The sequence below is a fragment of the Grus americana genome, chromosome 10, assembly GCF_028858705.1.
Source record: "Grus americana isolate bGruAme1 chromosome 10, bGruAme1.mat, whole genome shotgun sequence".
NCBI lineage: Eukaryota > Metazoa > Chordata > Aves > Gruiformes > Gruidae > Grus > Grus americana.
The window spans coordinates 8650382-8674695 of record NC_072861.1 but is presented as its reverse complement, the minus strand read 5'-3'; the positions used below and the strand labels follow the sequence as shown (position 1 = coordinate 8674695).

Genomic DNA, 24314 nt, shown 5'->3' with positions numbered 1-24314 from the left:
CCAGAACCCAACAGCCGAGTTCTAAACAAAGAGGCACTGCTGGTTTCTTCGTGCACTCGTTTCCCTGTTCTTTGCTATAACAGTCTCACAAGCTTATTGATTATTGTACATAAGCGCACATTTTTAATGGAGAACTAACTAATATTTTTAAATTACATCACAATGAAGAATAGAAAAGAGGGGAAAAGTTATTTTACTTAATCAGACAAGAAAAAAGATATCAAGCTTTTGAGAATCAGCATTCTTCCATGAAGTTTTCACCTGATATAAAAAGACAAAAGGAATAGTTAACAGTTTGGAGGGTGGGTGTTATTTCTTTGCCTTCTGTTCTAACCATCACCTCAATACTTGATTCTAAGTAAAGGAGATATGAAAAAATAAGTTTTGAAGTTTCACATAGTAAAGAAGGGTTTTACAGGGAAGAGAAAGATTAAAAGAGTAAGGCACAAGAATCAAAAAGAGGTGCTGCTTTGGAGCATTTTGAGGCAACCCAGTGTTCAAAAACAATGACAGAAACACAAATTTAGCAAGAAGAGGAATAAAAATACACACTCTAACTCATGTAATAAATACCCTCGGTTAGGATTGAATTTGTAAACTGACCTATGGAACTTCGCAGTTCCCTTCGATTATGTCACTGAGTCACTAGTATGACATTTTTAGCAAGAGTCTGTTGTAGAAGCCAAGATCTTGAGACTATTTCCTCCTCCAAGTCATTACATGGATTAACGGATTGAAGCAGTTCTTTGTCTAATAACACAACAGATTCTATTGGAACTTTAAACTTTTGACAGCCATGAAGTTCAAACTGTATTTTTAATTCCCCCTCTCAGACTTACTGACAAGCCAAAGGCTTACCCATTAAAGCACCACAAGCACTTTCACAGTCAATGTATAAAGAAAACAGCTATTTATTAGAGTTTTTTTCTGTAGTATGTACAAAGAATATGGAGAGTGACAAAGCGCCTTTGCATTGTACAAACACAGAGAGTGAAAAGAAAATGAAAGCAAGCATAAAACAAAGGATGTGTACAATGGAACAGGCACAAGTTATATTTTTGTTTTTTCTTTTTGTGCTAAAAATAGAACACAATGCTTATCTTTGTGTAGAGACTACTCACCAAAGCCTGAATAAACCAGAGGTTAATATCAACATTATTAAAATTCTTTCTAATTTTCAGTTTTTTATCTAGATTCACTTTCTCCTAATATTACTTTCTTCAGAAACTGAGTTCTCACCCACACAAAAAAAGTCCAACAGAAATGCTCTTAAGTAGACATTGTAACAGAGAAATGATGAGACTTAGTCCTAGCTAGCTATTACAGTTAAAAGTGCCATTAAAGAAAAGTGTGAGACACTGAAGCTAAGAATTTTGACAACCAAACTAACTTTGAAGCTTTTTAAATTCCAGCTCTTTTAAAAGGCTGAACTACTTTCTACAATAATGTTTCCTAGCTATGAAATATAACATTGCCTGGAGTCACTTGGAATGTACAATAATCAGCCACAAATAGAAAACAGTGCACACCCCATGCAGTTCAGTTTGGGAGTTTTCCTTCCAGAATTGCCATTCACTTAACCAAATTAAATATGCTGTTTGTATCATGTCTTATCATTATACTAAAATAAAACCTTGAATAAAGTTTGTACAAGACTGACATGTGACACTGATCTAAAACCAGCACGCTTTCACTTTAGGGTTCTTTGTGCTGTACATTATAAGATGGTACTACAGCAAATATATAAGTATGGGAGTTTCCCATCGCTAAATACACTTGCAGGATAAAGGCTCATCTGTAAATGTATCAGAAATACTTTGTAAATTATTAAAATATTATCAAGACAACAATGCCATAGAACCTCAGATACATTTGCAGATACAATACAGAAATGAATATGCTATGATTTTAGATGTTTTCAGAAAATATCTACAGATGTAAGAGTTGTGATGTACAAAAAAATTAAATGCACTGACTTAGAAGGTAAAATACAATACAATATTTCTAATATTAAATATTAAGGAACTTTTACACAAGAAAAATATAAGAATTAAATTTAACTAATGAGTTCTGTTCCAATGCAGATCATTTTAACTTCTCAGTGAATAGAATACCTTTTTACCTCCAAGAATATTTCAGAATTTGTTAGGTCTACTTAAAACAAAAACCTCCTCCCTGACCATTTTAGTAGTGCTGCTGAGCTTGTGTTGCAGCTTGAATTGGCATCACCTGAACTTGGTAAGGAGAGCCATACCCACTGTTCTGTATGTGGTTAATAAGTGCCTTAATGCATTGCCACTAACATTCTCTCTTTCCTACCGAAAACATCTTCCTTGATGCATCTTGGAATTATATTTTCCTTTCTCACAGCCAAATCATAGCAGTGACTCATAGTTTTGTTATTGATTACTACAGTCAAGTCTTTTTACTCTTGTGTCACTTCCAATTTATGAGCACCATTTATAGAGAAATTCCTATTAACTGCACGACCTTGCACTTCATAGTACAAGATTTCTACCTGTTGCTGTATTTTCAAGGTCATCTAGCTCTTAGTGTTTAACATTTTGGTCTTCTCAGTATTAGCAAATGCCTCCCAAATTTTGTTAGTCTTGTCTCTTTCCTGCCTGCTTCTTTAATGAAAACATGACAACAGGATTAGCCAAAAAACAGTCCCCAAGGAACTCTCCACTCAAACTTTCCTTTCCAACACAAGAACCGTAACCTCTCATTTGTCTAGTTCATCACACCCTAACTTTTCTTCTATTAATCCCCATTTTTTCTATTTTTTCTATTTTTTCCTATTTATTTCTATTTTTGTATTTCTTATTAGAAAGAAATACCAGGCTTGCATGTCACAGTGTGCTTTTTGTAAGCTTCTGCTTTATTTTATGTCATCGTTCAGCAATTTCTCTACATTCATGTTTTTCCTTCTAAGCTCATGATGTTGTTAAGACCACATTTCTCCCTGGCCCCCCCTTCTTAAATACAGATACCACCCCAGATACTTAACAGGCATTTCTGAAAATGCTGTCCTATATGTACCAAGCTATTTTATCTAGAAACAAAAGTACCAAAAGTATTACAACTAGAACAAGAACATTTCATCTTGCCTTTTTAGAGAAAAAGAATCATTTATGATGTGGTCTAATAGTTTTAAGCAGTCAGCTATGTCTCTAAGCAGAGTTATAACCCTGAATAAAATGGTTATTTTAATGTAATGCTTGCTCAGCAGTTACTAGCAAATGCACATTAGTAAAATATGCCCTGCAGAGTTAATAGCATATGAATGTGCTTGCCTGTGCATGCACTAACACTGTAAAGTCACAACACCTGTACTGTGTTTTTAAAATACTTATGCATTCTATAAGGGCCTTTAGAAATAAGATCAATATTTCCTATGTAATTGTTGTTGTTCAAATAGATGCACTGAGGCACATCTAAAACCATCTCAAACTTTGAAAGAGATCACTTTTTTGAGCCAAAATGTATAGCTTAGGCCCACCTGGAGTAGGCAGCAATTATACATATCTAGAGTCTAGTTTACTTTGTCTTATAAACTGTGTTTCACTAGCAACTTCTTCAGATTTTAGGTTCCATCCTATTATGACTATTGTTACGAATTTCATTTCAGAGGCACTGGGATCACAGAGTCAGCACACTAGAACAAAGAAAGATCAGCAAAACTTAGAAACCAAATTTCGACTCTATACAGATACAACTGAAGGCGTCTGTCAGATTTTTTTAAATCAGTTGGAAACTCTTGAGAAATGCAGTTTCAATGCCTCTCTTCCTCTGGTGATGATAGTCCATGGCTGGTCGGTATGAACTCACATTTTATTTTTAATTCAAAACTACATCTGATTTGATACACTTTTCTTCTCATTATGCCAATGCCAAAAGTAACTTCAGGAGAAAGGTTGTCATTAGAAAGATGGTGGATTTCCCTGGTAGCAATCATGGCTAGAAATAACACAAAGTGGATATTCCCCACTGAGATTCTGAAGGAACAGTCTACAAGCAATTTTTCATACAGGAGTCCCACGCCACGGATTAGATTCAGCCCTGGTTTAAAGCCAGTAGAGTTAGAACAAGTAGCTGAATTAATGTGCTATGCCTCTGGAGGTCTGAATACCAGTTTCATTTCTCTGATATGTTCACTGCCAGATATTTACAGACTTATTGAAAAGAAGTGCACGCAATCTCCCCACATCTTTCTCACAGCTACACCGTTAAAGAGAACTTCTCTATAAGCCCCTTCAGCTGTAAATGAAGCCTTCAACATCAATGAATTATCACTGAACTGCTTCCAGTTAAACTGAAAAAAATAAAAAATCCACCATGATAACCTTTCTCAAAAGCACAGCAGTAAGTGACTTTTGATTAGGTTCTCAGTTGAAAAAGAAACCAAAAAAAAAAAAGGCAGGATAAGAAATAATGTCATTTTAACAGACCCTTGATTCTTATAAAGCCAATGTCATGAGAGAAGGTGGCAAAATAGATCTTTCTTGCACATCTGCAAATATGCAGAGAAATTTGAACACCACCCTTGATGCATATAACTCTATAACAAGTAACAGCAGAGCTGACTGTGGGTGAAATATTGCCCTAGATTAATTTAGCCAAGACTCCAAAATAATAATTTGTTCAAAATCCATACCCTCCTCAAAGACAAACCATGGACCTGAAGCTGCTGCCATTGACATTTACCATTCATATTAACTTCATTTGCAGAGGTGTTGGGCTCTTAGAGGAGTATGTATGGAAACCCAAAACTGAGACTCCCAAATTCTGTTTAAAATACCAGAAGAGATAAGGATATGCTATCAATTGAGGAAATATGTGCAACTAGAGCAACAATTAAATCTGATAGATTAAATAATAATTCTGGTCCATCAAATCAGCAGCAGTCTTTGATGCTAGTAAGAAAATTGTGATCAGGTCCTTAAGAAAAAAAAAAAAAAAAAAAAGACTCAGAAAACCCCAAACCAGATCTCAAAATTTAACAGCTGTAGAAGGTAAATGCCCACTGGTCTGCAACCCTCCAGCTTCCCTCCCTCTCCAACCCCTTGAACTTAAGTTCACAGGGACAGCTGCTCTTGAATGCAATCAGAAAGTTTCTGGGCATTTCTGTCTTTCTTTTTAATCAGTAATATCAATTATCTCAGGATGAGTGAAAATATTTAGGGACATCATTTCACTGATAGGAGTTCATAGTACAAGACAAATTATTATACAGTTTTTATATTGATTCTTAATTTTTTTTTGTCCACCAAAACCCAACGATTCTCAGCACTGAAGCATGCTGAAGCCCCTAAAATCTACTTATCAGCATTAAGCCCTCCTTGTTTATATTGGGGTTTTGTTTCCTTGAACTTCTCACAAGAATTATTTGGCAGAGACTGCTTTCCCTTAAGAACGGTGTTTTGTTTTGTTTTAATAAAACAGGTGGATGGGATGTTAGAAGGTTGGATTTGGAAAATGGCAGCAGCACTGAAATCTCAGCACAAACAAATTAATGTGGTCATTGCAGACTGGCTTACATTTGCTCACCAGCACTATCCCATTGCTGTACAGAATACACGCTACATAGGACAGGAGATAGCAGACTTCCTGGAATGGTTGGAGGTAAGAGCCCCCACATGAAAAACACGTTTCTCTGGAAAAGACCTATTTACCTGTTCTTATGCTTCTACTACCTTTCTGATATACTATGCTAGTTAATGCTGTTCATTTAAATCACTTATGTTTCTTTAATACACTGCAAATTTTTCTTCCATAAACTTTCATATGACTTCATAAAACTTTCATCATGCAAGAGAAAAAAGCAAGTGGTCTTGTTTATTAAAATATTGTGATATATCTTTAGAGGCGAGCTAATTTCATGCTACTTTAGCTTTTCAATTAGCATGTGTGCGGACAGATTCCCACAATTTGAAAGCAGGCACACTAACATTTGCAAGTGGTTAGTTCAGTAAAATAGGTCTATGCTATCTGTGCATAATTTCTGCTTTTAATGCAGAATTCAAGCATGACATTGTGTCTGATTTTTGCCTCAGTTCTCCAAAGATTATTCTAAAATAATGGCTTAGAGATCCAGAATGTAAAGGAAGACCTTTTAAGAGGACAACCGTGCCTCACAAAGCAGATGGCATGGAGGCAGTAGTGAGTACAGAGCTGCACTAATGTAGTGACTACTCATCAAAACTCCCGCTACATAGACAGCAGTTGCTGTGGCTGGATTGCAAAGGCTGCACACAAGTCTGTAAGGGATCACTGGCCTCCAGCACTAAAGAAAAGGCAGAAAGCAAACACTAGAATGAGAATCGCTCATACAAACCAGGCATCCTAAACAACTCTTTTTTCATCTCTCTCTCATACTAATTTAAGCTACCTAATGTGAAGAGAAATTATACTTCTGTACCTCACAAAAAATTTTTGAATACATTAATTTAAATACAGTGAGGCCTAAGGTAGAAGGGAAATACACTGCAAAGCTGCAAGACTTGTAGCAAATACCATTGAAGGGCTAAGCTGCCTTCAACAGGAATGGAAGAGCTAGAAGTTGTCAGATACCATGCCCAGTTAGGGACAACAGACACAAAAGAAAAGGCAGAAGAGCCAGAGTCACTATTTTCTGTTGTGACATTACAAGAAACCTTGGTCAAACGTAGTTTGAGTTGCTGGAGCCTAAAGTTGTATTTTGAAGCTGTTTAATTATTGAATGAATCAAACGGTGGACTTCGCTCAGTTCCCAGGAGGACACACCACATTGTCAACAATAAAGAAAGCCTGTGGTTTCTCCAGTGTCAGCAAACAAATTGAGGCTTGAATAAATGACTCCTTGCTTCAGCACTGTAGGTAGCTCCTCTTGTACCATGGTATGTTCCAGGATTTAAATATACCACACATTTTCACAGCATCCAATTGAGAGTGTTCAAGCAGTAAGCCTTCCTTCCATTAAGAAGCACCCCTCTTGAGTTTAAGTTAAAAACCCCCTTCATTGCAACTCCCATAACTATTTTTCTGCTATGCCTCTGTCTGCTTGTAGGCAGGCGAGTATTTGAAATATCCTCAAAGAATTTAACAAAAACTGCAGTGCTGTGCAACATTTTAATAAAGAATAAAGATAAAGTAAATCTTAGCACTCTTAGTCCAAGAGTTAATGAGGTATGGTCAGTAACAATTTCAATAGCATCCATCTCAATAACACCTGTCAAGAAAATTGGTCAGATCTTGTGATTTCTAAGAGCCATCTCTCTCAAAACAAGGTTGCCAAGTTCCACCTCATCTTCACAAAAGACTGGTATCAAGACTGCAAAGCCAGTCCACTGGAACATGCAATATCCAGAATGAAATTAAAATAGAAGTTTACCTTTCCTGCACAAAAAACATGCCACATTTTTCTTTACAAGTCTGAAAAACTTTGAGCCTTGCAGCTCAGGTGAAATGCTTAAGATCTAGATAGTACTGATTAGGTAGAAAAAAGGGCCTGAGGCCAATTCTGTTAGTTTCAGATCAGATAGCCAGTTTTGCAGAAATCAGTCCAAGAAATGTCATTGCCGTATCACTTAGCATGTCTGATCAATATATTGATACTTTGCCTTCTAATTTTGCTTGTGCTAGTATCTCATGAAAAAAAAAAAGAACAAGGCACTTTCTATAAAGGGTTGTTTTACACTGAAGTTAAAGGACAGATATCCATTTTATAGTCATAGGAAAGTCAAATGCTGCAGACAAAAGGCAATGCACACTTGCAACAAACAGCAACAAAATCCTATCTGTGTCAATGGTCTTCCTGAGCACAGCGCATAAGGAGCAGTGCCCATACGTGTGGCATTTTCTTGCTGCAAGAAAAGGAGGCAAGGTTTAACAGTCAGCAAAACAATTTAATGCATAATCCATGCACCTCATTTGACCTCCATCTTCAACATACAAATTTCTTGTGTTGTAATTCATGGCATTCCTAGCTTGTAGTAAGTATTGCACTGTTTACTTTTCACATTTTCTGCACCTAAATCAAGCTGCCACTATCTTCCAGGAATCCATTCAATTTTCCAGAAGCAATGCTCATCTAATTGGGTACAGCCTAGGAGCTCATGTTTCAGGATTTGCTGGAAGTTATATCAGCGGTACGAACAAGATTGGAAGAATTACAGGTAAGACTTACAACTTTAAGAAATCTAACAGTTAGCTGATTTAAGTTACATATTGATATGACATTGATATGTCAAATATCTATTTAGGTGTTGAATAGCAATATTTGCCACATTTTCATCCCATTGGTTTAGAAATTAGATTTAGAAAATTTAATGAAACACTTTTCAAAATGAAGTATCATAGTATTTCTAGCTTTGATCTTTCCTACCTCAGTCCCAATTATGACACACAGAATATACAAGCATGGAGACTACAAATCATAAACCAAAGATTCAAGCTGCACGTTGATTGAATTTATTTTGTATCCATTCCCAGTAACACCTTAAAGTAAATCTTAACCACTAACCTGGGATCTTTGGTCACTATCTAGACCCAAAGCCATTCAAATACACTGTTGACTGTTAGCAACTCATTTTAAAAAGAAAATTGCATTAATGAAATTGATTAACTGCGCTTGAGCTTTGAATTATACTACATTGCTCACACAGTGAATTAAAGTCAGTTCTCCTATGGCAAAAGTGATGGTCGTGGATTACATTTTACAAGAAGCATATCATTAGAGTATCCCTAATAGATGTTTAAGGTAAACAAAGTTAACCATAACACTTGATTGTTTTGACTAGTAGCATTTTGAACCTTCTCTAATGTTTTATAACTGTACTAATTATAAATGTAATGCAAATACATTTATAAGGCTACCGATACACCGTATACAATACCACATCTAATGCACAGTGACAGCTTAAAACAAAACAGAAGTGCACTTTACACAAGGACCACAACAGCTACATTTAAATTAGAAAAAACATTTTACTTTAATCTCATTTGGGAGTGAGGCAAATATACATGACTGTAGTTTGAAGTCCCAATTCTGATCTTGGATTCATTGCCACATAGCATAGTTCCTTATACCATCAGCTACTGTAACAGTGCCTGCATGCCAAGAAGCTGATTTTACAGTGTGCCATGATGTTACACCTGTGTATACACTGAAGGACTTCAGTTCATCAGCGCTGCTTGTTCAAACCATATTAGTACATCAAACCTTGATAATGGATAAGTAAACCACATTATTTATTGTTACAGCTATATGCATTCTTCAGCAAAAATTATTCAGACTTGTAACACTAAGTTCCAAAAATTCATAGTGATAAAAGCTATAAAAAGTAAAAGTAAATGTATGCCTTCAGGGTGACATCCCTACTTGTAGCCTGTGTTATTAGTCTTGTCCAGTTACATCTATGCAACTATGGTAGTCCAAAGTACCAAGTGAAGAATTCAAAATTTAAAAGCTGCCTTCAGTTTTGAGGACAAGCTTCAAACTACGCAGGCAGTACTTTTCCATAAATCAGTTTCCAACCAAAAGGAGCACCATACAAAAACATATAGCAAATTAAAAAAAAAAAAAATCAACAAGACTCCTCAAGTGGAATATTATTTTTCTGAATACCGTATTAATTTGCCTTCAAGACTTTTAAAGTTGAAAAATCACATATATAAACAACATCTAGCAGACACACAGCTCTTTTAAGCTACAAGAGAAGCTTTATAAAATTTCAGGTCCCAAATGTGGGCTAAAAGTGAACCTTGTTGTGGGACAGGTGTCTTCAAAAGGGCCTCTGAAATGCATGACCTCCAGAGTACAAAAGAACAAAATTAAGTAAACATCCCTCAAGTAACAAAGCAGCAGGGAGCATAGTTTGTCTATAACAAACACATCTATCTCTGGGCCTGTGTCCTTGTGCATGGAGCAGTTTGTTTATTACAGCGCCTGTGTTTACTTTACCTTTTGGTGTAACCACCTACCCTCTGCAGGACAAGCGTTCCTAGCATTGTTTCTGTCAGTGAAAGACCTTGTAAAGTACCAGTGTTGTCTGTTTTTAAATATTTATCACAGACTTTTCTCATAACAGTAGAAGAACAGCCCATCTGCACTGTATCACAACTGGATGATTTGCATTTATTGCAGGCCTTGACCCTGCTGGTCCCTTGTTTGAAGGAATGTCACCAACAGACCGTTTATCTCCAGATGATGCAAACTTCGTAGATGCAATTCATACATTCACTAAACAGCACATGGGTCTTAGTGTTGGCATCAAGCAGCCTGTGGCTCATTTTGACTTTTATCCCAATGGAGGCACCTTTCAGCCTGGCTGTCACATCATGCATGTGTATAACCACATTGCACAGTACGGAATCACTGGTAAGAACCAATGGCATGGAATGGGAAGCAGCACTGCAGCTGCACAGACACTGTCTCTGGGAAACTTTACATATCTCTGTGGTCCCAAACAGTATCTAATGGGAGTATTACTTCCCATTACATGCAAGGAAATTTCTTTTCTATAAATTGGTTTTCTGATTTTTACATGTATTGAGTTCAAACTGTTCTTACTGACTCCAGTAAGGAATTTGGCTGCCTAGCACTTCTGAAAATGAGGCCATGAGCATCCTGCTGTCAAGCACTTCTTTATAATTTCAAAGGTATTTGTTTTAGCGGTACAGAAAATGAGAAAACTTATTCTAATTAAGCCAGATTCATCTAGTGTGCAATTAATTCTTTCAAATCAAATCAAACACAGGGCTATACTACGCACCTCCTTAGTTCATCTTTTCGCAACTCCTCGTCCTTCAGCTGCGCAAATGATGCTCTCTAGGACATGACTGCCAGTGTTCCAGGCTAGGTTTTATATACAGAAGCTTATTTCCAATGTACCTAAACATAAACATACAGAGAAACTGATGCAACATGCTGACAAAAGGTAAGGTACCGATGCACAGTGACAACCAGAACTGTTCACTGAAAAAACGCAAAAGACTACTGTTCACCCAGCATATTGCATTGCAAAAATATTTCTCAACTATCATCACACTGTCTAAAAGTAGGCCTTACTTGTTAGCAGATAATTCATGACAAATGTCAAATCAAGCTTCAGCTAGAAAGCCTATCATTGAAGACATAAAAACAGTCCATTGTGATATATCCTGATTATACAGAGGAAAATAACTTGTGTAATTTGATGACACTTAAGGAAGAAAAAGATACTTACTTCTCGTAAATGAAGATCTAACTATTTAATAATTTTTTAAATGTACATTTAAAATACATTTTTTCCTCCTTTTTCCCCAGTAGTAGCTGCAAGAAGAATTCAATTCAACAAGAGTTTGTCACTCTGATAGGGACAAAATATGACAGTCCTGCATAAGCATCCAAAAGACACCGGTGTTCAACCATTCAGAATGAGGCTGCTGTCTTTAATGTGGCATGATGTGAAAGACTGCATATAGCTTCATATTGTATTTCATATTGACCAAAACAGCCAGGACAATGAAATCAACATTCATATTTACAGTCTTAAACAGTCAGGCTAGAGAATTTTAAGCAGCAAATTATTCAATTTTATAAGCATGTGGGTTCAGCCACACTATTTTTGGATTATCCTAAAAGTAAAGTTTCTACAATGTATGATTTCTGAGGCAAAATCATGATGTTTTACTATTAAAAGGGAGTGGGAGGGAAACAATAGCATGTATTTATAGTTGGTTACTGTACTCTGCAGTTGAAATGGTAAAGAGTAACAAAGGCATGCAAAATTTTGTGGTTTGCATTTTTTCCAGGTATCACTCAAACTGTGAAATGTGCCCATGAGAGGTCAGTTCATTTGTTCATCGACTCTCTGCTTCACAAGGATAAGCAAAGCACAGCATACTGGTGCAACGATATCAACACTTTCAACAAAGGAATGTGTCTCAGCTGTAGAAAGAACCGGTGCAACACATTGGGCTACAACATTCGGGAGGAAAGGCTCCCAAAAAGTAGACAACTCTTTTTGAAAACAAGAGCACATATGCCTTTCAAAGGTTTGTGGGAATGCTTGTTACAGTCTCCAGATTGCTCACAAAGTGTGAGAGCGAGCCTAAGCTTTGTGATCCTGTTTACTCATTTATTAAAGCGTATAAAATCTATGGGAATAATCAATTTGCTGAGACAACTGAGAATCCTGGTAGTCTGTCTTGATGCCCTTTCATCAAGATCCTGACTTAATATTTCTGTGGGGAAAAAGCATGCTGCGTGCTTGCCACATGTTAACAGCAGATCTGAGGCCTCAGAGATGCTTAGGGTCCTGATCTACAGGATTTTTCTACAACTGGCCTGTGCCAGTTTGTTATAACATATGCAGGCATACAGCCAAGCCAAAAAAGAAGCATAATTGCTCTGGGAGGCCTGTAAAACCTCCTGTTCCAAGTTTGCCCAAATTTTATCTGCAATTAGTCTACAAAATGACATATAAATTATTACTTTTCAAACAATGACTAGACAACAGAATAGCATGGCCTTTTACAGGGCAGAACTGTAGCACTAAAATAAAGTGACTGGTACTCTAGCTTTATCTCCATTAAATTACTTTTTCTAGAGCACAAAGTAACAATTTTCTAAGCTCAAACAGACAATCAATGTGGTTTCTTGCACTTATTACCAGATAGAGGGGAAGCAGTCTGACAGGGAAACAGGGCCTATCTGCCAGTCTCCATTACAAAATGGCCTGGGCCTGGCTTTAGGGTTGTTATGACTCAGCTGTCAGAGAGCCCATGAGGTGACTGCTGCTGTTGAGCAGAGATTCACCTAGCATCAGGAGAATTTACATACGTTTTAAAGTGAGAACAAGCAGGGCTGTGTGGGATGAACAGCAGGAACACGCTTCTTCCAAGGGACTTTCAGTGCAGGGACTTTTGGCACGTGGTATTCCTCCTCACTACCTCCCTTCCAAAGCTATCAACGAGGCATGTGGCGAGCTACAGCGTGGCACAGCCTGGGCAGGGCTCCCACCTGGAGCCGTAGGCCACCACGTGTGGAGGAAACTTGTGAGGCATGCCCACCTCCTCACAAGCAGCCGGTGCCCTTCCCACAGCCCCCCACAGTGCCTGGGCCCTGCTGCACCACAGCCCTGCCCAGCCCCTCTCCTCAGCACTGAGGCACTGACAGGGCCTCGCCTCTCCAGCACAGCCCCGCAGCCATGGGGGTCCCTCACCCCCTCTCCCACTGCCAGGGCTGGCCCATTCTGCCTGGCACAGCCAGGAAGGGGGTGCCTCCCTCTTCTTGCAGGGGTCAGCCTGCTTGTCCCCTGCCCAAGACATCGAGGTTGGTGAAGCATTTTGAATGTCCACAGTGCACCCCTGGCATGGCCACTCAAGGGCTTTTCCAGTCCTGAGGAGAAATGCTTAAAAATGCTGCTTGCATTACCAATCTTGTTTCCTCACAGTGCCCAGTACTCAACTGCAGTATCGCAGATTCTTAAAAAATACAAGAATTCAGGTACTTTAAAATAATTTTGGAAGTCTTCCACTAACACAGCAGTGAAGTGTTTGGTGATGGCTCCAGCGGGGTCTGCTCGGCCCTGACTGATGCTCAGAGCAGTTCGATCTCTCATACTTTTTAAAACAGCTCAGGAAGCTACCTGAAGTAGATTTAAAAATTCTAGAGGCTGTGTCTAGTTGCCATTGTTGCTGCAGTACAGTCAGGTCACTGTCAGAATCAGGAAAGTGAATTGCTCTGAGGACACGGTGTCCACTACCACCACACCCGGGCACAGAAATGCAATGCCTGTGTTGCATTCTTTGGACACAGAGAGCGTTTCAGCTTGTGGTAAAATATCTGTGTCCTATTGGCTTTGATTTCAATTTTAAATACATTGCATTTTTATGCTTGGAACTAGTTTTGCTGCAAAAAAAGGTCCTTGGCGCATATGCAGATGTCGGTGCTGCAGACAATGGTCTCTCCTCACAAAAGTTCCCAAACAAGGCGGCAACTGTGGGAGGGCATGTACAAAGTCATCTTTGTAACGCTCTTAAAAAAATCTTTGAAAATCATGTGAGGAGCCCAAACGGAAGAAATTTGAGAAACTCAGTATTATACTTCACAATCCTCTGTGTCACCACGAAATCTGACATTTCATTTTTCAAATTAATGGCATGATATTTGGGAGCATACATTAATCCAGTTCAAATAAAAAATAGTACTTACAAAGAAGTTAACATTTATAATTAAGCTGTGATGGGACCCCGACTCACGGTTTTTATATGAATGCGCTCACCTTTTTCCTTAGAGTGAGCATCATAACCACAGCAAAAGCCTAGGTTTATCAGAACATACACTAGAAAAATCAATTTTTACATAGAGAGAAAACTCAGAGAAAGACAGGATAGTAATAAAAGTGATCTGTAAACAAGCCTCTCTGCCTACTTTGTCCTCATCAGGTTTGCAGCAAAGAATCAGCCATTTTGTTTTCTACTGAGCGACACCTTTTCAAAAGAAAATATATTGTTGTCTAACATACAATAATTATGAAACAACAATGAAAAGATACAGTATTTCTGACAAATACCTTCTGTTGTGAACACTCAGAGCTGCAAAAAGAAAAAAAATCTAGCTGTGTGTACACATGAAAAGAAGGCTCCCTTAGCAATGGTGGAGCCATTCTCAGATGTAGTGAAGCCTGAAGTGGGTGAGGAGAGGAAATGAGGAAAGAGCATCTTTCTACTCAAAGTAGTGTGCAATGTTTACCAGAACAGTTTCCCACATGTAACTTGACCAGATTGCGAGGATAAATACAACACCCCTAATTTTTCCAAATAATCCGTGGTCTTTGTTAATAGAAATTACTTAGGGTTTTCTTCCTTAACACCGAAATCTATCAGTTTTGTCAAGGTGGTGGCTGGTAGAATCACCAGACAGAAGAGTTTTGGACATTCAAATCTAGCTGACCAGATCTGTGTGCACATGGCCTCTAACTGTATGTTGGGGTTTGGTGGGGTTTGTTTGTGGGTTTTTTTGTTGGGTTTTTTCATAACTTACTAAATGTCAAACTGTAATGAGTACACTGATGATTTCTTAGGCGTTCTTCATTCTGACAATGTTCAAAGTCTTTCCTAAACACTGTTCTTCTAGAAACCCACCAAGTCTTCACGTATTAATGACTCTTTCTTAAGTAATGTGCTTGAACAAAGTCATATTGTTAACTGATGCATGTTAAACACAATGCATCATTATGCAGTCAAGGAAAGTTTGAGAGTCATCTGTTTTTCAGGGCAATTTTCTAGCTGATCAGAGAAAAAGCCTGACTACATTGCATAAGGTCTTCAATTTGTATCATACATCTCTAGCCATGTCCAGTCATAGGGATTTGTCTGCTGGTTAGATCGAGGGCTTGCCAGCAATTCTAACAATTAAACTTCAGAAAAGCTGAAATATTTCCCATGGAAGAATGTTTTATCCTACAAAGGGAACTGAACCCAGGTTACCTTTTTTCTCCATCCTTTTAAATAGTGCAACAAGACCTCAAACCCTAAGGGATTACACAGCACAGCAACAATCAGAAAAAAAATCGATGATGATTTAATTGCAACAAGTTTATTTAAAAAATAAAATGGAAATATCAATCAAGTTTCTGCTCTGAAAGGCAAAATTCTTTTGCCTGAGAAATCTATTGCCTCTTTGACCATTAATTTCATCACTTTGCAAATTCTTCCCTTCTACAGTCTATCATTATCAGTTCAAGATCCAGTTCATCAATGAAATCCAAGACAAGCAGATAGACCCAACTTTTACCATGTCTCTGACAGGCACTAAGGAAGATGCTAAAAATCTGCCCATCCCACTGTGAGTATTGATACTACACATCATTGTACAAATGAGAAACATGGTGCCAATTTATAATACCATATCATGTATATAGTCATGCTGTGAGTGAAATGGTTTAGTATGGTTAAGTGACGATTAACTGGAAATTGTCCCCTCTTCACCCATACTCCCTAAAAGTCACAGACTTTTACAGCATTCATACAGTTTTTGCATGAAAAATCTCTATAAAACAAACTTAGTAATCTTGGAAGCTTCCCTGAACATTAAGTACCCTGTCCACTTACATTTGGCCCATCCCACGGCTAACACAGGGAGGTCTAATCAATTAAAACACAAATAAATAAGCAGCTGTAATTAAGGTAACAAATTTTTTATATTTCTCATGATGGACACTATCTGTATTAACAAAAGCAAAGGCAACAGTGTGGGTCAGCATTTGCTCTAGCAGACAAAAGACAGAACACAGATGCTATTATGGGACACCTTTTCTTTTGCTGTCAGAAACCAGTGACACCAGCTGTTCAAGCTTCTCCCACTTCTGCTTCCTTTCTAGCATGTTGTCATATTTCACCACTTTAAGCACCTGGAGGAAGAGTATCCTAGTACAGTAATGTTCCCCCCTGGAGACGGAGGAGAAACATAGTTTGTTCTTTGGTTTTAAAGAGAAGAGAAACTAATTTTTTTCACTTTAATCCATAATAATTAAGATAGCATTATTCTGGTTTTGTTTTCTGCAGATTTGAAGGTATTAATGGGAATAAAACCTACTCTTTTCTCATCACCCTGGACACTGATATTGGTGAGCTAATAATGATCAAGTTCAAATGGGAAGGAGCTGCAGTTTGGGAAAATATCTGGGACACAGTTCAAACCATAATACCGTGGACAAAAGGCACCCGTCGACCAGGACTTATAGTGAAGACAATAAGAGTGAAAGCAGGGGAAACACAGCAAAAGTAAGTGTCATGTTCTGCAATAACACCACAGATGTTTGACACACAGGTTATCCTAGTTCAAATACAGGCATCTGAGTCCCAGCAGTCACACCAACGGTGAATTTATTGATGTGCAACTTCTGGCTTTCCCCCTTCTCCCTCAGTCAGACTGTATGATTTTTAAGTGACTTAATTTCTTTGTTCTCAGGTCAGAAATGAATAGTGGGAAATGGTCTAGCTCGCCACTGTCACTAATCTGAACTTAAGGCACAAGAATCTTGGGTGACAATTTTGTTGATACTTGGGAATAGAGGATAGAGAAGGAGTTAGCATACAGATCCAAGGAAGAATTTTAACAAGTTCTGCAGTGCAATTTTTCTACACAATTAATGACAATAACTGACGACAATTTCTTACTTATTTTTAAAATGTGATTATCTCACTCCATAAGGACTATATGAAATTTCAGAGAAACAAGATAGTATTGTAAGATAAATATTGATTCCAACATTAGGGCCATGAAAAAGTCAAATTTCTACTTAAAAAAATATGCCAAATCTTAATTATTTGACTTTCAATACCTACTTCATAGAGAAACTCAGCATCATCATTCTTGAAAGTCCTCATTAGAAGGATCACAGTCATCTGATTATTCATTGAAGTTAAGGATTTTATCATAAAATTCCCTTATTTTTGTCTCACTCATTTAAAAGCCAGTCCAGCATCTGGTAGTTGATAATGAATTACTATACCATGTGGGCTGTCTAAGAGGTTCCTACAGTGATAAACTGTGGAAGCAAAGTTGCAACTACAGACATTTTGAAATTTCTGTAGTGGGCAAACAGAACGTGAGCAGTCCTGGAAAACAAAGACTATCTACACTGCTACATTCCACACTTTTCCCTGGTATTTGACAGTAATTTTTGCGCTCTGGTTGTGCTTTTTTCTATAGTATGAAATCAGCGATGTGAATTTTGTCAGCTGAACTCTAAAGTAAAATCAGCAGTTTTCCGGAGGAAAAAAAAAAAATCTGAATGCAAACTGAATTCTGTGGGGTTTTTTTTTTGGGGGGCCTGGGTATTCTGTTTTCCCTGCTGATTGCTTTGAAACTGGATTACCAAGTCTGAGTGGCCTTATTCTCTACATACACCAATGCTAATAACACTTTTGAAACTGCTTATTCACCCCAAGAAGTTTCAACCAGAAGACAGAATAACAAAACTTGTAGATTCCCACTGCTTTAATCCTTTGAGAAATTTTTAACTGAGCAGTTTAATTAAGGTTAATCAGAAAAGCATGTCTTACCTTCTAACTGTGGTTCAGTCTCAGAAGTTGCTTTTTCCTTGCTACAGACTCTTTCTTACCAGCACTAGTTATAACCACTGCAGACTTCCTGTGGAACAATACTTATTGGCAGAGCTGCATCTCCTTGATACCGACTCAAAAGACAAATCAGACAATTTAAAGACACATTTTCATAAGAAAAATCTCTGTGTGCTGGAGGGGCAGAGAAGGGATCATATTTTCTTGGGTTTTGTCCCCCTGAAAATGTATTTTGTAGGTATTTGCCCTCTCCTAATCCAACACTTGACACATGATTCTGCCATTAAGAAAAAAAAAAAAATTTCTATAACATCTCCTGCTGTTTTAAAAATCGATGATCCCAAATCAGTACTGACCTAGCTGCCAAAACAAATTAAAGCACAGTATACGCTACAAGTTAGAGGTGTCTGTTTAAATATGGATTTTTGTACCTTGAGAAAAAAAGTATGAAGATTGTGAAAGGATTATGTCAGGTATACTCATTTTTCTATCAGTATATGAAAAATTTCTCCTGTCCAATAACCTGACAAGCCAACTACTACTGATGTAATTCCTAATCCTAGGAAATGGGTAACTGAGGTGGGTAGTTATTACACTAACAAAAAATGATGCTGGTATCTTCAGGTACCTAATGCTCTTACAAGTTTTTTTGGCTGCAGCAGACTTGGGAATTTGTGTTAAGATTTTAATGGCTACTGATTATGTGCTATGTTTTTTTCTGTGCAATCTGGGCTTGTCACAGGAATTGAGGGGAGAATGAAAGATTATTAGGTGATTCTAAAAGGAGGAACAAAGTATACTCAAGGAAAAGTATTTTCTTCAAAGAGCACGTAGATTTTGGCCTTCTTGGAAAGACCAAACATAATGGATCTAAGAATTAGTAATTTTGGAAATTCAATATTAAAAAGGGTAGTAAACAAAAGATGTGTTTTGAGTTGTCTCGTGCTTTCTCCAGCTTTTGAACAAAGTGTTGTCAGAGTTTTATCTCCATGTATCTTTACCTCATAATGTTTGTGGTATTTATATACATGATAACTTTTCCTTTGTTAGATTATCTAATGACAAACTTAGACACAACATAACACCACGAACTGAAAAAGTAGTTAAGAAACAGACTACTGTGAGCAATAAAATACCAGATTCCAACCTATTTGAGTTCCAAATACAGAAAACATTTCTGTAGCATATGTAGTTGCTAATCTTGTTAGTATCCTATATAACTGATTTTTAGCAACCTCACAACTAAATACTAGCAGGCCAAATAGTGCAGTCCTGGTAGTAAGAAGTGAAACAATGACAGCGGCCACTGAGAATTCAAAGACCAAATCACTGTGAGGGTATGCTATGGAGAACAGCATGCTGCATATGACACCAGAAAGAGACAGAAGCGTAATGCACTCCGTACATGGGAGTTGCCTGCTCTGGCAGCCAGATACATCTCTTTCCTCACAAGCCTACAAAAACAATGGGATACCTACCTGTAAAAGACAGGATCAAGAAAGTCAGATTGCGTGTATCTAGAGAGCACACTTTTATACAGATAGTAGTCGTAAAAAGTAACATTATGCTTACATGCTGTGTTTTCTTTCTAGAATGACATTTTGTTCTCAAAGCATTGACAACATTCACCTTCATCCAGCCCAAGAGAAAACATTTGTGAGGTGTGAAGATCGCTTTCGGAAACAAAACTGAAAATGAGCAGGAACACAAAAAACAACTACTCACCAAAATATAGTTGAAATACTATACGTCTAGTAAAATGTTTTAAAAACACACAGCTACATTAAATTTAAATATCCTCATAGTTTCAGAGGTGGTGAAGAAAATACATTTAAAAAAATTAGATTGTGTGATGCAATGGTAAGCTGAAATATGTGCTTTGTTCATCTACAAGCCTACTCTCAAAGTGATCAATAAGTGATTTAATCAACAGCAACTGACAATTTTAAGTTGTTTAAAGTCTTAAAAACACCTGCTCACTAGAAATAAAAAATTACTATTTGAAAGAATCATTGCCATAAGCCTTTGAAAAATTTCATTTTGTTGGATTTAAGGGAAAAAAGAAGCCTCGTTTTCCATTAAATACTTTGAAACATTAATAGTGACTATTATCAGTTAAAACTTTCCTTCATTAGGAAATAATTTAGGGCGAGTTACATAATTCATAGATGAAAATATTCCCAAATAAATAACACCGTTAACGAAGAGTTTGAACTTTTTACTTTATAATATTAAAAATCTAAAATGCATCTCAACATAAAGAATGCTTGAGCTGTCGGAACCATATGACACGTCAAATAACTATATTGCCTAAAAACGCTATACTAAGCTTTGTCCTATTGGAAAATGCTTTGCTGTTTAACTATTTTAAGTACTGATTTAAATTACTAGTAATTTAATTATTTTAATGACACTTAGTATACTACACACAATTCTAGCACAACTGAGTTCAGTTAACTTTTGCATTAAAATCATATTTACCTGTTCAGGTAAGGTCTGAGATTTTTAATCACTGTATAGCAGATTTTAGCATGATTTGAAACTGCATGAATAAAAGGAAAATGGTAAAACCCTCAAACGTCTTCAGTACATATAAACAAAGTTTATAAATTCAAACATATACAATTCCCTTGTTTCTTATGCCAGAATAGAAACTACATAAAGAAACATTATTGTGATTATTTTTATTTTATGGTTAGTGCATACTGAAATAGAAATCAATATGTATGTCAGAGTATTTCATTTGTCACTTTGTAATGCTAAGCACAAGATTCATTAAAAATTATGTTTCTACAACTCTGTATTCTGAAAGTAATTTGTTTTAAACATTCTGTAAATGGTAAAAAAAATGTGCCAGATAGTCCTAAGACCTGAAGCAAAGCATATATTCCATACCAAGATATTGCAGGGAATTTTGAATCAAAATATACAGATGTTATTAGGATTAAAGTGAGATTTATTTAAAAAGCATGACAAATGAACAAGTTGCACAGAGCCAGCAATCCTGCAAACAATGAACAGTGACCAAATGTTGAATGCAGGCATCTTTGCTGACCACTCAGAATATTAACTTGTAGCTTTTACAAGCTGTTTTCAATAACTACCATTCCTTTACGTAAACAGGAATATTCAATACAGAAACAGAAGGGCTGATTAAACACGATGGGAACTGAAGTATACTTACTTTTCAAATAAGAATGGTTGTCCTTCCTGAAGTATAAATTTCAGAAGCTAATCTGGTATTTAAAATGGTCACTTGAGTAGCATCTTGATTAGCAGAAAAGTTTCTATATTTAGACAGAAATTCCATGTAACAGAATCTTTAGATCTTAACTGAAAATGAAGGTTTGTGCTTTCAAAGGTTTTGCTCAATGAAGGAAATTGATTTTTATATAGACACAGAACGTATTACAGAGCTTTAATACAATAATTATGTTAGGAAATTTAGGTATCGGGGATAGCAACCTGAAGCATGGAATTAATCAGTTAAATTGGGTTTTTTAACACAAAAAGTATTAATACCTATGTAAAAAATTACAATCACTTAAGTACAATAGCCAAAAGTCAAATCAGGAGCATACACAGAAGAGGAAAATTTCAGCAATAAGTATCCCTGAAAGAGTTAGGTAAGCACCACACCTTTTTTAGATGATGGTTGGTTTTGGTTTTTTACATTTGTATTAGCTGTCATCCACCGAAGAGACTGAATTGCTAGAGACCCAACAACAGCATTTTAAGGGGCATGAAGCTAAAATGGACTATGTCCTGAAAAATGACAGACAAGGAATAAATGACAGTGTGGCCATTTTAGTTTTCCAAAGCACAATGAAAAATGACACAGGGAGAGGAGAGAGGTATATGTGTGTGGCTAACAAATTATCTACCTAGATTGTTTCTATAATTCAATTTTTGCCTCTGGAAAAAGCTGAAGATCTGCTACTTTTACTTCTCCATGTTTAGGGTTGTTTTGTTTATAAAATACCTGTCTATTTATAGAAGAATTGAAATACCATCATTGGAATTGCATCTGCAACACTGGTTATCGCCAACTTTCTAAGCTATGAACTTTGTAAGGTTCCTGAACCAAATCCTACCCCACTCCTCAAAAAGCAGCTTTCTTCAGAAGATACTGAAGGGTGACAGAGCAAGAGACAAAGGCTAGAAAGAACTGGACTGTGCTTCCTCTCCAGTGCAGAAACGACGTTAGTGTTTCACTATATCTGAAAGAAAAAAAAAAAAAAAAGCAAGCACTAGAGAGCTGGGAAAACAGTTTTTAATGCTGTCTGATGTAAGACATAAGTATTCACAGAGCCTTTCAAGACATGATTGTCACGTAGTTACACATCCTAACACACTTAGAAACATTTTAGATGTTAAAATTAGTATTTCCTAGTACTATCACTTACATGGGAAGACGGCTGACAGAGGGATCTAACCTTTAGGAGAAACAACTTTGAAAACATTAGTGCAGGAAAAGCAGGTGGAAAAAAGGTCAGAGACATCTACACTGGGTTGACAAGTACAATCCTCAAGTAACAGGGATACTACCTTTGTTTTTTTCCCCAGACACCTTAGAAATCCTCATTCTCCAGTTCAACTGAAACAAGCTAATATATCCTCAGGTATTTGAAAACTTTAATTCAATTTAAATTTAATTTAAAAGAACATTCAGTATTTGAACTCTTACAGATATGAAGATATTTATTCTGATGGCATTTTTCACAAACCATATGATCAAATCTGTCCTGTGTTTTGATAGCCATTACACTGACTTCTGATATAAAAATGAAACAAAGCCCAAGTTGCAGCATACTCAAAGTTCTACAATGCACAAGCATAACTAAAGTCATACCTGCAATTGCAAGTTCCTATAGCAGTGCCTCACTTTGTGCTCATTGGAATTATTCCTGTCTCGCTTCACGCAACTGAATTGAGACCTTGAAAGCCATCAGGAGCCTAGTCCTGTCAGGGCAAGCACAGCTCAGAACGATGTAACGACTGCTGTCCTTTTAATCATCTCTCTGTAATGAACCTCCAGGAATCAGAAGTAAAAATCTCTTCCCTCTTTTTTGTATCTTTTTTCTGAAAGAAATAGTGGAACATTAATTAAAGGCACGCTGGATCACTGACTTACAGTCTGTATAGTATAAATACAGTTTTATATCTTAAGAGGAGTTTGCTGCCCTTCTCACATTCTCACTATTCTGACTCTACGTGCTTCTAACACCAGAGCTGAGTGCATACATTTAATGACTAAAACATTAAGAAATACAAGATGAATAGATGAATAGCTACAACTAGGAATTATTAGGTCCAATATTAGTTAGAAAAATTACAGCTATTCATGTACTAATTTGTTTCCCTCAAACATATTTCAAAATATACACAAAATTTGTACTTTTGATGTTTAGGCATTATTTCTATCCCTCTGGTTTGCATTCCTAGGCAGAAATTTAAATGCAACCACCACCAAATCTATGAGGCATCTGTGATGTTGATTTGCAGAAGGGCTCTGCTCCAACTGATCTTCTTTTAATACCTTTAGCCCTGAAAACGCTATTTAGCTACAAGGGGAAGCACTTCTATATATATAAAAAAAATCATGGGAAAAAATAAAATAAAAGTACTGTGAGGAAGGAACTCTGAATATTCTTTGATTACATCAAAGTCTATGCTGCTCAGTTAGGGAAACAGATGTCTAAGCAGGTCATCCTCAACAAAAAGCCCTAAGAATGAAATAAGCTGGCAGGACTTGGCTTTTAAAAGCCCTCTTATCAGTTAAATCAACTATACAACACACATGAAAACACAGAGACCTAGCTTAGCAGTTTTAAAACATCTTGCAAATAGCAAATTTGCTCCTTCTAAAAGTCAAGTCCATCAGTTGTACATTCAGAGTATTGCACGTTAACCCCAGTATTCCTCTTCAAAAATCTCTTTCTTTCAGAAGGTATCATTCAGTAGCTACGGGGCCAGACTCGAATACCCCACCAGTAACTAGTTTCCATTTTGAAGAAAAGAGCAGAGAAAGCTGTACTCCTGTGATCATACAAATAATTTAAAGGTAGTTTTAGGGCTTTTCCTTAAAAAGGTTACACACAAACATTTACTCTTGCATTTAACTGTATGATGTTACAACTGGGAGGTGCCCTTTGATAGTGTAAAGATTATTTTTTTTGTCATCATAGTCCCTTTCCAGCAAAAGCCAAAAATTAAGTAGGAGCAGAATCTGTATATTCCTTTTTGTTTCAGGGTTGAAA

General features: G+C 36.9%; 1 protein-coding gene across 4 annotated transcripts in view; it reads left to right on the top strand.

Moving 5' to 3' along the window:
• The window catches only part of LIPC (lipase C, hepatic type), a 77959-nt gene extending 57109 nt beyond the window's left edge, over window positions 1-20850 (top strand). For 2 of the 4 annotated variants that reach the window (XM_054836917.1, XM_054836918.1), the window contains exons 3-10: window positions 3632-3819; window positions 5446-5625; window positions 8039-8156; window positions 10127-10360; window positions 11776-12018; window positions 15694-15814; window positions 16534-16752; window positions 19647-20850. In XM_054836917.1, coding sequence (XP_054692892.1) covers window positions 3632-3819; window positions 5446-5625; window positions 8039-8156; window positions 10127-10360; window positions 11776-12018; window positions 15694-15814; window positions 16534-16752; window positions 19647-19746 — 1403 coding nt within the window. In that variant the 3' untranslated portion in view covers window positions 19747-20850. The remainder of the gene's footprint in view (window positions 1-3631; window positions 3820-5445; window positions 5626-8038; window positions 8157-10126; window positions 10361-11775; window positions 12019-15693; window positions 15815-16533; window positions 16753-19646) is intronic. The other 2 variants (XM_054836919.1, XM_054836920.1) reach the window with 2 other exon arrangements.
• The last annotated feature ends 3464 nt before the right edge of the window (window positions 20851-24314 follow it).